Source organism: Simochromis diagramma, unplaced genomic scaffold (genome assembly GCF_900408965.1).
Source record: "Simochromis diagramma unplaced genomic scaffold, fSimDia1.1 OVJJ01000293.1, whole genome shotgun sequence".
Taxonomy (NCBI): domain Eukaryota; kingdom Metazoa; phylum Chordata; class Actinopteri; order Cichliformes; family Cichlidae; genus Simochromis; species Simochromis diagramma.
Window position 1 is genome coordinate 17,000,236 of NW_024386801.1, and position 12,833 is coordinate 17,013,068.

Genomic DNA, 12,833 nt, shown 5'->3' on the forward strand with positions numbered 1-12,833 from the left:
ACTTGTGCTCCTAACTGATCGTCGCCCTTCTTCTAAACCCAGATTTAACAATTCTTTCCCATATCATAATGGTGGGACTCATCAGCTTTATCTCAGCACTGCACATCACCCTTCTTTTTGAAAATTGCTTATCCTTTCCCCAGACATCCGCTCACTCTTCATCACTGTGTTAAACTATCTAGTCAAAACTCCACTGCCCTCTCTTCAGGACATATTCATACTTCTACAAGTTTGTCATCTGGACGCACTACCTTTGCACTCTTTGCCCTACCTCATAGTTGCCCTCTCCTACCTTACTGAGCCTCTTCACTTCCTGATTCACAAACAGTCCTCTATCCTCCCCCTCATTTTCTTCATTAATCATCCCCTCAGTGTACTCCTTCCACCTTCTCAGCACACCCTCTTCATTTGTTTGTTCAGTATTTTTTTGTAGATTGTATTGTCATGATCTTTTTATTGTTTTATATTTACTACTTGTGAATAATCTTTCTCACTATAGAATGATGGACTATTTGGAAGTGGCCTCATAACCCTTCTCAGACTGGTGGGCACCGACAGTTGGTTGCCTGGGATAATTTTTGATGTTTTCCCTCTGTGGAATTATGGTAGCACACACCTGAATGCTCGGATGATCACATAATCAAATGCCTTTGATTGACATGACCTCTTAATTCCTCTGAAAGCCATTAAGGTGTGCTTAAATTTTCATGTAGACTGTGTTTCTGCATTTTTGGCTTAGTTTTTCATCAATAAATAATGACACCATGTGATATATCATGTTTTGTTCATGTCAGGTGGTATTTAGCTAATTTTAAGGCTGGAGAGGTCGGATGATATTTTATTTTTAAATCTCCTGGTATGTGAACCTTAGAAGTGAAAAAGGGCGCACTTTCTCTTTACCATGACTGTAGATGTCATATGCCGCTACACATCATCAGCATGAGAAATTGATGCATATATGTACAACGCCGGAGTGTTAGTCAGTATCAGCCATCATACCAGGTATTCCAGGCAGATGAATATGCACTCCCGGTTTTAGTTTCTTATCATTTTCTGTCTTATAGTACACATATAAAAATGTAGAGGTTTATGAATTTAGTTTTAGCCCTTGGCTCTTCAAAGTAGAAGACATTGTCTTACATCAGTATAAAGAATGACAGGCATTTAACAAATTCAAAAACAAAACATCAGAATCTCTTGTACAAGAAAGTATTTATAGGCAGTGACCCTGAGGAGATGGTATGACTAACACAAAAACTTCCTCTGTCGTTTCTTCAAAGTGGTGAAAATCCTCAGAAATATTAGTGAATTGCTTGGGGTATTCTCTTCTAGTGTTTTGACAGGATTCGGCATGTGGTCCTGAAGTAAAATGTCACAATTTGACATTTAGTGTCAGAAGTGTGAGTTACTGGAAAAGGTGAGGTACAGGCTGGAGTGCAGCACCAAGCTATTTGGTGTCAATTACTTGGTGTAACACCAGGTAAATGTGTTCTATAGCTGTTTTGATACAGAAAACACTGAATTAATCTGGTTAATGATTGGTTTAACAGAACCAATATGTTCGAAAGTAATAATTCCACTCCAATTGTAAAAGGGTTGTTACTGTGCTTCTGATAATATTGGGGTTGTTTTTCCACTCTTTTCTTGGCAGTTAAATGAGTCTAAGGTGTGAAACTTTGCACTCCACCTCCCCAAAGACAAAATTGCATTCCTTAGCAAGGCAGCACTGAAAGCAGCCGGTGAAGGGATCCATGTGAGATGCAGAACAAAGACCAAAATTTACATATTTATTTTGGAAAAAAAAAAATCTGAACCTGGATGAAAAGAAAATCAGAAACTTGGTGCAGCTTTAAGTGGAAACTTACAAGCAGTTCTGGGTGACTGTAGACTGTAGATATATTTTTCTTTATTTTTCTTTTTATTTATCTCACAAACAATAGAGACGGTGAGTAATGCTCACAATTCATTTCCATGCATTATATCTTGTGATAACAATTAACTGGGAGGCACATTTATGTTTAAAAAGTGCCATTCATGAACCGATAGCTTCTTTATTTAAGTAAATGCAGTGACTACATTGATGTCAAGACAAACTACTCACAAATGCTTGTCTATTTAATTGCTGAATTAATGCACAATCAAGTTAAACGTTTTAGGTTATATTCAGTTAAATTGAACCTTAATTAGTCAGTTAAACGTATTTCTTAAAATAATAAAATTGTTGATATTGTCAATAATCGGTTTTTTTTTTTCTTGTTTTTGTAAGCACTGCAAAGACATTTCTAGACAGCCTCCTGCAGCCTCTTTCCGGGCCAATAGGTGGTGTATGTGGACAGGTAACCGAGCAGAAGCGCTGATACCGTGGGCCAGATCAGACTACTGTGTGCTTCGTGGCTATCTGTTTGTGCCGATCTCTTCCTGCAGGGGTCGCTGCAGTCACCTGCATACGCCACTGTTTACGGAAGTCCGAGTGACGTGTCAGTGTCCAGCGAAGCATTGTGGGAAAGAAAGTGGAGCTGACACGGCCGCTGATGGCAGACTGCTCAATTTAGCAGATATCTTCGACTAGTAAGCAGCCGTAAGAAGCAGAAATTTAGGGTAACGATGCGACTCCTTGAAGCTAATGTCAGCTGGCTGTGAGGAGGTCGGACGTATGCCGGTGTCATCGCTGCTCACCTGCGCACGGGCGCTCGAAGCACAGAAGTGGGATCCCGTATCAATGGACCGCAGCGTTTTTATTTCCTTTTCCGAGGGAGGCGAATAAAGTAGTGACGGATTATATCCCCCCACGGTGGATGGGTGGTGGGGGGGCGACCGCGCTCCCACATTCCTTTCAACGTTTAAAGTATTTCTGAGGTTTTCTATCGAAAGGCGCCGTCAAAGATGTCGACCAGCAGTCCCGAGGCGGTGAAGAAATTACTAGAGAACATGCAGACGGATCTGCGGTCTCTCTCCATGGAGTGCAAGAAGAAATTCCCCCCTGTCAAAGAGGTTAGCCTGCTAGTTAGCTTCACCGAGCCCCGATTTTTAGCAGTTTGCATCCGTTTGTGAAGCTCGTTTTATGTTTTTATTAGGTTTTACATTAAAAAATGTATGAGCTCGTTCTGTTACAGCAACCGTGGGGCCTTTGAGTTGTTCCCATACTGTACTTCTCATAAGTTCCCTCCCTACGCTTTATATGTTTGGTGTAATGCGTTTAAACAGAAGCAGATTCACAAAAACACCGAGCTAAACTTGTTTACGTAGCTACACTTTAAGTATCTTTGTTAGATGTAACTTATGTCAAAGGCGTAACTGAAGTTAAATTTTCAGTGGCTATGAAAAGGCAAGTAAAAGTGAGAAAACGTGTATTTTGGGGATGGGGTGAACTAACTATTCAAGTCAAGCAATGTAAATGTACTTTTTTTGTATTATTTTATTTGATGCTAGCATCTTTGGGCAAGAGTGGTTGGGCCACTGTCACCCACCTTGGAGCTCACATCAAAGTTATTATAGTTAAGTAAAACTAAATGTGAGAAAACATTTTAGTTAGCTAAACTAAAAATAAAAACTAGACCTTCTAGAACTAGAAGCGATTTGAATGGGAAAAACAAACTAAAATAAAATGTATTATAGATGAAATATACTTAGTTTTGTTATCTGTTAATTTGTTAAAATTTGCTATCACAAACTGCCTGATGAGGCTTTTATGATCATGTTTTTTGAGGCTTTTGATGTCTACAAGACTGAGTCAGCATTCAAAAGGTTCTGTTTATATTTTAATATCTCTACAGATTTTTTTTAAAATCTAAAACCAACACTGAAATTAATAAAAACTAAAGTGAAACCAGTCAACCTGCTATGGAAGCTCACTCAAACTTAACTGAATGAAAAAGGAAAATTAACAATATAATAAAAAGTAGTCAGGAAATACAAAACTGTATTAACTCAGACTCAGAGTCCATGCAGGTGTCTGGCTGCAGAAATCAAAGATACATGGGAAACGCAGTCATTTTTAAAACCAGATGTGATATGAGCATGGATGCCACAGATATCATTTGACAGGGAGTGATTCTCATGATATAAGCGAACAGGCCCTTAAAACCTTTATTCCAATTTATCTTTATTTTTTAAAGTAAAAAGTCTTTGTTTTTAGGGGCTTTGGTGATACTCTGCCTCTGTTGACCTGTCCTCTCTGCAGTCTGACACTGAGAGTTGGTTTCAACAGGCTTGCTTGTACTGACACAGCCAAGTGATTTCACACACATATTGTTGTTTGAATGACTTACTGTATTATTAAGGCCTTCACACTGGCTTTGTTGCGTGGCACTGTTTTGTTGGTGACATTTCTGATTACTCAATGACTGGAGCACAAACAATACAAGGCCGTGTACAAAAGAAGTACACTTGAACATTTCACTTAGAAATGTAAGCAGTAGTAGCATGATAAAATGTCAAGTTTAACTGTACAGCAGGCATATGCGGGGGCATAGACAACAATGTCGGCAACACTTGTAACTCATCAGTATTCATATTGGAACAACCGCTGGTAGTCGAGGCTGACGTCTTTATGTGAGGCTTTTGTGACCACAGCAGCACTCGTCAGCCAGCTCAGCAGAGCAATTCATATCACGCCATGGCAGCTTAGTTTGTTTCCCCTCAGGGTTCACCTTGGATAGAAGCAACATTCCCATGGAGAAAAAAAGGGGAAATAGCTCAGCAAGTGCTTCCATTTCCTTTGTGTTTCGCTCACTACAGATTTAGTCCATTGACTTCAGTGGTTGATGTTTCAAAATGAGTGGTATGGACATCAAAAGACATGGCACGCGACTGATCTTACGTGTTGAACTGATTTCTGGCCCTTGCCTAAGGGGTCTTATGAAGTTGCTTCAAATATTGATTTATCATCAGTGAGGTTTTCCAATCCTTATCAGGCTTTTTTCCCCAAGGGATCAGAGTATTGAAGAGATCCCTTTTGATGTTCCTCACAACCTGAGTTACCGCCCGCTCTGATCGATGGTGTTGTGATTGAAACAACGTTTTCCAATCGAAACTGTCATGGTTAAATTTGCGGCGATGTTGTCATGCGAGAAACAATCAGGGTACTGTGGTTGCTCTTTGAATTGATTTGTGCAGCTTTTTCATCGTGCTAATGTGGCCATTTTTTTTTCCCTTCGTCCTTAGCGTCTACGTTTTAGAGAACTGTTCTAGGGACTTCTAAGGGACTTATGTCTGTAGTTTAATTGTAAAACTAAAATCTCAAATCCTTGCAGCTTTACTACTGAAGAACAAAATGTGCTTTTTCCCAGACTGTCTTCATTCCGTTTCCTCTCCTGTTTCTCAGTCCATCTCCTACAGTGACACTACATGCAAGAGAACGAATCACATTGGGGTTTTTTTTTTTTTCTTTTTTCTTCTCCCTCAATCACTCATAGCCTGTCTTACAAAAACAGCATGACACATGTAATGTAATAGAATAGAATAGCCTTTTATTCTACAACCAAATTATTATATACATTATCAATTAAATAATGAATGAAATGGAAATAAGTATTTGATCACTTGAATTTTTGTGGTCACTTCCAAACAAATGAACAGTCTGTATTTTTTATGGTATATAATTTTAATGGAGAGAAACATTATATCAACCAAAGATTCTGACAAAATGCATTGTATAAAAGTTACAAATTAATTTGCATGTCATTGGGTGGGAAACAAAATTGATCTGCTACAATTCAGAAAGAATCTGGCCTAAGCCTACCCCTAACCCATTGATTGATTCATTAGATTACAGATACTTCTGACCTCAACTCATTATGTGTCTAAAGCATACCTGTCCACAAAATCAGTTTCTTCCAATCCAGCCTTTCCACCACCATGTGTGACACCAAACAGGTGCCAAAAAATGCTGCACACAGCCACCAGCAAGAAGCTTGGTGAGAAGGTGAAAACTGTCAATGTGGTTATTTGGAAATGACCATCAGTCACCCTCTGTCTGAGGCAAGAGCTTGCTGCATGGTACAGGACTTCACCAAACTAAAGGGCTAATGGTTTGGGCCATATATCAACAGCTTCCTTTCCCTTAACTAGAAAACTGAAGATGGGTCTTGGATGAGTCTTTCTGCATGACAGTTACCCGAAACATATTACCAAGGCAACAAAGAAGAAGCAAATTAAGGTCATGAAGTGACCATAGCAAGTCTCCAGACCTCATTCCTATGGAAAATCTGTGGAGTGAGCTGAAGCTTCAGTCGCCAAGTGACAGCCAAGAAACCTAAAGGATTTAGAGTTTCTGTAAAGAGGAGTGGGCTAAATTCCCTCCTGAGATGTTTCAAACCTGGTGACCAACTACAAGAAATGTCTTCCCACTGTGCTTGCCAACTAGAGTTTCTCCAAATACTAAGTCATGTTTTGTAGGTTTTTGGTTGATATTTTCTCCCTCTCTCTCTCTATTAAAATAAAATTACTATTAAAAATTAGAGAATGTTCATTATTTTGTAAGAGAGCAATCCTACAAGAGTGTCAACTAATTATTTCCAGCCAGCCTTGAAAATTTTCAAATGTATATCGTGATAGATATTTTTGGACATATCACCCTACTCTATATACTATACAGACACAACTCTCACGGTTACATTGAAAAAGGCCTTTCAGAAAGTTACTCAGTTTAGAGTCTCACAGTACAACATGTTTAAGGAAGTAAATCTGTGAGTTTCGCTAATGTTGTTTTTAGACGACACAAGCTGGTTTGAAGATCAGGGTCAGTTTGACTTCGGCCACTCCTCAAGTTTATTTATATAGCACAATTCAACAACAAGGTGATTCAAAGTGCTTTACAGAGACATTAAAAAACAAAAACAAATAAAAAGCATGATTTAAAATTGATTTAAAAAACAGTACATAAAATCAGAACAGTAGATAAGACCAGTAGTTAAAATGTAAGTTTTGAAATTTAAGCTTAAAAGTGTGGATTTGGTGTTTTACTCAAATGCAGCTGAGAATAGGTGAGTCTTCAACCTGGATTTAAATAAACTGAGTGTTTCAGCTGATCTGAGGCTTTCTGGGAGTTTGTTCCAGATATAAGGAGCATAAAAGCTGAATGCAGCTTCTCCGTTTCTGGTTCTGACTCTGGGAACTGATAAAAAACCGGATCCAGATGACCTGATGGATCTGGAAGGTTCATACTGGGTCAGGAGGTCACTGATGTATTTTGGTCCTAAACCATTCAGAGCTTTATAGACCCTCATCAGAACTTTAAAGTCTATCTGACGGACAGGCAGCCAGTGTAAAGACCTCAGAGCTGGACTGATGTGGTCCACTTTTTTGGTCTTAGTGAGGTCTCGAGCAGCAGAGTTCTGAATGAGCTGTAGTTGTCTGACTGATTTTTTTAGGTAGACCTGTAAAGATGCTGTTACAGTAATCAAGCCTACTAAAAATGAATGCATGGACTAGTTGTAAGAAGAGTAAGAAGTACTAAATGACTTTTTTAGTTTTTCTGTTTGTGTACTCCCAGTCAAGTCCTGAGATTTCAAACTTAGCATCTCATTCTTTATGTAATGTCCTCGAATCCCACATGTGGTCATGTTTACACAGTGTTTTGCACATGATACTGATAATGGTCAAATAATAAAATACTGGTGGTTGGTATCAGATTAGCAGATAAATGATGTCTATTCTGAAAAGCAGTAACCTTTTGACTTTTTCCTTGTGTTGAGCACATTCAGAATTTTGTTTAGTGATGGCCTAAATAATCTGCTTTGAAAGCTGTTAAAGTGAACACATACCAAGTGTCTTTGAGAGTAGATACAAACTCAAAGAATTAATTCTCAGCCAGGGATTCTCTGCAGCGTGCTGCTTAATGTGACTGATAATGTATCTGTTCAGTGATACCAGAACAGTTGACTTTATGACATAGATAAGAGGAAAAGGTTTTTAACTGGTAAATTTTACTAGAGTAACACTGCAGTTACCTTTGAATAGACTTTCAGATACACCAATAAAAGAACTCATGTATTAACATAGACAGTTTCTGGTGTCTCTCTCTGTTGCAATGGCATCATCAGGCCAGTGGTATTATCCTCAACAGTGTGGAGGCTTTTTAATGCTGACAGTTTTCCAGAGACAAGTGGAGGGGATACTTTTTACGCTAGAAAGCTTAAACAGCATTTTCTATGAGGAAGCAGAGAGAAAGATCAGTTTGTCTGCTGGGGAGAAATGTTGCAACTTCCTGTCAACCACAGACTCCAACAATTAGTAGGCTAATGTGAAAATATTTTTATTGTGAAAAGTTTTAATGGTTTTGTGGAAACTCACTGGCATTTTTTTCATATGGGAGGGTTCAGTTGGAGGCGGAATAAAGGACACACAATCTGTTTCTAATTAGAGAACTTGCTTGTCTCTGTTCAACTGACACACAGATTGTCAGTTCATATATGCCTTTAGTTCTCCTTTCATTTTTATAGAGTAGTCACTGTGGTTATTAACAGATATGGCTACTTCGGCAAAGGCAGGCCTTTTAAAAAGTACAATCCATTCTCTCATCACAACGTCAAAAACTTTGACTTAACAAAGTGCGCACATATTTCCCATGACTTTGTCTGCATGCTGCAATATTTCTAGTGCACTCTTTTGAGTTGAATAGATAATTGTTGTTGCACAGGTTGCAAATACACTCACTGGCCACTTCATTTATTACATCTTGCTAGTAACAGGTTGGACCCACGTTTCCCCTCAGAACTGCTTTAATCTTCATGATGCAAATTCAACGAGGTGCTGGAAACATTCATCAGAGATTTTTTGGTCCATATTGACATGACAGCATCACACAGTTGCTGCAAATTGTTCAGCTGGATTTCCATTATACCAGTGTCCCGTTCCACCACATCTCAAAGGTGCCCTATTGGATTGAGATCTGGTGACTGGAGGTCATCTAGATGCGCTGAACTTGCTGTCAGGAAACCAGTTTGAGATAATTTGAGATTTGTGACATGGTGCGTTATCCTGTTGGAAGGAGTCATCAGAAAATGGTTCAACTGAGGCCATAAAGGGATGGAAACATTCATGAATACTTAATAGGTTGCAGTGTATTAAACCTGGTGGAACCTGGTGCGGTCTTCTGCTGCTGAAGCCCATCTGCTTTAAGGTTCAATGTGTTTGCATTTAGAGATGCTCTCCTGAAAAACACCTTGGTTGTAACAAGTGGTTATCTTCCAGTTAGCTCAAAGCAGTGTAGCCATGTTCCTCTGACCTCTGACATCACTGAGGCGTTTTCACCCAAAGAACTGACGCTATTCTCTGTAAACTCTAGAGATGGTTGTGCAGAAAATGCCTGTAGATCATCGTTTTTTTGCAAATCCTCAAACCTGCCTGTCTCGCACCGACATCTATGTTCACAGTTACTTAAATCACATTTCTTTTCCATTCCGATACTCACTTTGAACTTCAGCAGGTCTTGATCATGTCTACATGCTTAAATGCATCATGTTGCAGCCATGTGATTGGTTGATTACGTATTTATGTTAACGAGCAGTTAAACAGTGTATATTGTATAGTTATAAGGGGTTCACAGTTGTGAAGATGGCACAACACATCCTGGCCTGCAGTTAACAGCAAAGGCTCATGTTTGATATGCTGTATAATTGTGTCGTAACTAATTGTTGCAGTCTGAAACTCTTTCTGTCACAGCTTATGCAAAGCCAGAATTTGCTGTTCTGATGCTGGATTTTTCACTCGTCTGTGCTGATGGAAATATCAAAAGTAGCAACAGGAAGGTTGCAATTATTTCAGACTAAAAAAAGCTCTCTGCGCTCCCCTCATTTTCCTGCAAGCCGCTATGGTTCGGTTTCTGGAACAAAAGGAGAAGAGGGAGAGAAGCTTTTTTTTTTTTTTTTTTTTTTTTTTTTTTTTTTTTTTTATAGAGATTAGCTTTTAGGGAGCTGTATGGTAAAAGATTTTCTGAAAAAGCTTAGCCATTAACCAGGGGTTGTTACCAGCCGTTTAGTAATTTATGAATTGCGATCCTCCAAAGTGGCTCGACTTTTGTGACATGTTGATGTATTGTAATCATGTTGTTACAGTATTTATCCCGTCAGTGGTGCCTAATCCAAAGAGGTGTGCCTTTTTTAAAAATGTCTTTCTTTAGCCAAAATTATACCAGCCTTTTAAAAAGGCAGTGTGTGTACTTCTGTAGCCACAAAGGTTAAAGCATTATGTTGTTTTCATGAGGAGAATTACAAGACAGATGGCAGTACTGGCCTTTGAGACGGCCTTTGACATGCTCATAATAAGTTTTAAACAGTTTTTTTTTTTTAAAACATGTCTAAACAGGTGTTTTTGTATGTGGAACAACTGGGGCAAGAAGTGAAATTACAGTTAAAATTGAAACCATGTAGGAATGAGGAGTGGAGTATTGATGGGAAACAAAGATGGGAAAGAAAACATCTTGAGAGGCTTGCCGTGGCATGCAGTTGTTGAAGAAAGATAAGAGCGGCCTCTCCGTCCCCACTTGCCATCCTCCTCCTTTTACCCTTCCCCATTCTTGACAGTGCTCCTTACAGCTGTTCTGAACATCTCAAGCTTAGAGGAATACCTCACTGGGTGTTCCTCATAAAATGAAGATGTTTTTCTACAACTGGGCCTTCCTATTTTCCGCTACACCCACCATTACAAGTAGCCATGTCTACCACCAGCGGTGCATGTATGCTGCACTGTCAGCACCTTTCAATTTGATGTCACATCAAACAGTTACCTAAATGTCTGTCCTCTTTCCTCTCTAGGCTGCAGAGTCTGGTATAGTGAAGATTAAGACGATAGCAGCCAGGAACACAGACATATTAGCAGGTGAGTGATAATAGAAGTACTTAGTTGTTCTTCAATTGGCTATGTGTGCAGAGCTAGTGCTTTAAACTGCAACAAGCTTATATTCAAATGTTCAGGGAGACGGCAGTATTCATGATTTTCTGTTCACACACAACTGCATCCTGCATACAAGTGACAGACTGAAATAGTCACTGGGCTTTCATATATTTTCCTTTCATAATGCATGCATTCAGCCAAAGGCAAGTCATGTACAAACGGCCTTTGACTCCACCCCAAAAAAACCAAACAAAAAAGTCATTGTGTTTATTAAGTTATATGATAAATGAGTCTTTTATTAACCCTCCTCTCTGAGCTTTGTTTGCAGTCTTTTTCTGGCTCTTTCTAGCTCGTTGCTCTGAATTATTGAAGTATTTTCAAACGGGGCTGGTCTCTCAGCACTCGTATAGAAAATTGGTTCTAGCGCCGTCTCTGTAAACAAGTCCAGCTTTTTGGTAGCATTTGCAGAGTTGACACATAGTTGACATTTCCTGAGTTCCACTGATGACTGTCCACAACCTGCTGCCCCTCTGTAGCTGTGAACTGTACAGCAGCTCACTGTTCACTGTTTCAACTTTAAGTCTACTTGACGCATCAACTTTATGGTGATTAACTGGGAAACCTGTTGTGCAGGTGTAAATAACTGGTGAACCTAAATTCAGTTTACTGGAAAAGGAAATAATGCACTTTTCACTTTTAAGTGCTGTTTAAAATGAGATGATAAAAACCTCAGTGCAAAATGGGTACCTTATTTTAATTATTATTATTATTGTTGAGCTAGAGTAGTGTTGCATGATTCACACTTGAGAATAATTGTTATTGTAAATTGATACCTCCATGTATTCTTTTCATTTACTCTCTAAAGTTTTCGTTCTGCAGTACCAGACTTCATGAAATCAGAAGCAAAACAAAAGCAAACACATGTATATTTATTTTTTACTTTAAGGCATTTTATTAGAAGTAAATTGCATGATGACATCTTTAAAAAAAAAAAAATCTCTTACAGGATTTTTTTGTGTCCCTTTTTCCTGCAGCCCTAAAGGAGAACAGCTCAGAGGTTGTGCAGCCTTTCCTGATGGGCTGTGGCACCAAAGAGCCAAAGATCACACAGCTGTGTTTGGCTGCCATCCAGAGACTCATGTCCCATGAGGTCGTATCTGAGGTGAGGGCTATAAGCTAGCCTTTTATTTGAAAATGGGATATTTATATTTTCATATGTATGATCTGCAGATGTGTACACAAGAAGGGAATCTAGTGTGTAGAAGGCCAAATAAAACCACAGTGTGGTAACAAGCAGTGCCGAATTGAGGACAGTTTGATTGATACATGTTAATTTACACACATCACAATAAATGCAATAATAATCATCAGGCTGTTAGACTAATGCACTCATTGGTGAGTTGCTTTTGGCAGGTGCACTCAGTAAGAGGCCTTTGCTGATTCGCTGTGTGACATTGAGCTTCACAAATACAGTGTGATTGTTATTTCAAAGAGTGGCGAGTCGGTGCGTGCGTCCTTGTTGGAAGGTTGTTCCCAAGCGAAGAAAACTCTTTTATAGAGAACACAGCCATGAAAAACACATTTTTCGAGTTTGTGATCGAACGACTCATTAAAAACAACGGAAAGTAGATGCTGTTTTTTCTTTTTTAGCATTATTTGAATCTTTCGGGTTGTAGCCTTCTGTTGTTTTTTGTTTGATTACCTGGAAGTAAATGAAGACTGTTTTAAACCTCAATGTTTCATGCTCACCTTCAGTGTGTAAGCATGGACAAATTAAGGTTTGATTGATATCCAATTGGGTCAATACTGCAAGCACTGCAACACATCAATACCCAATCAAGCAGTGTAAATTTAATTTGACCTCGTTCCTGTCACTGGTGGTTACATCTCAAAGGCGCAGACCACCTTTACCACTTCCACTGCTCATTTTCGTGAAACCCGTTGACCTAGAAAATCGATTACTTGAACAGTTTAACATCATCTTTATGCGCAGTGGCAGT

General features: G+C 39.0%; 1 protein-coding gene across 4 annotated transcripts in view; it reads left to right on the plus strand.

The window, feature by feature from the left end:
• The first annotated feature begins 2,474 nt into the window (after positions 1 to 2,474).
• Positions 2,475 to 12,833, plus strand: part of mon2 (MON2 homolog, regulator of endosome-to-Golgi trafficking) — a 33,644-nt gene continuing 23,285 nt past the window's right edge. For all 4 annotated transcript variants that reach the window (XM_040026237.1, XM_040026239.1, XM_040026238.1 and 1 more), the window contains exons 1-3: positions 2,475 to 2,991; positions 10,755 to 10,818; positions 11,868 to 11,995. In XM_040026237.1, the coding sequence (XP_039882171.1) occupies positions 2,884 to 2,991; positions 10,755 to 10,818; positions 11,868 to 11,995 (300 nt within the window). In that variant the 5' untranslated portion in view covers positions 2,475 to 2,883. The remainder of the gene's footprint in view (positions 2,992 to 10,754; positions 10,819 to 11,867; positions 11,996 to 12,833) is intronic.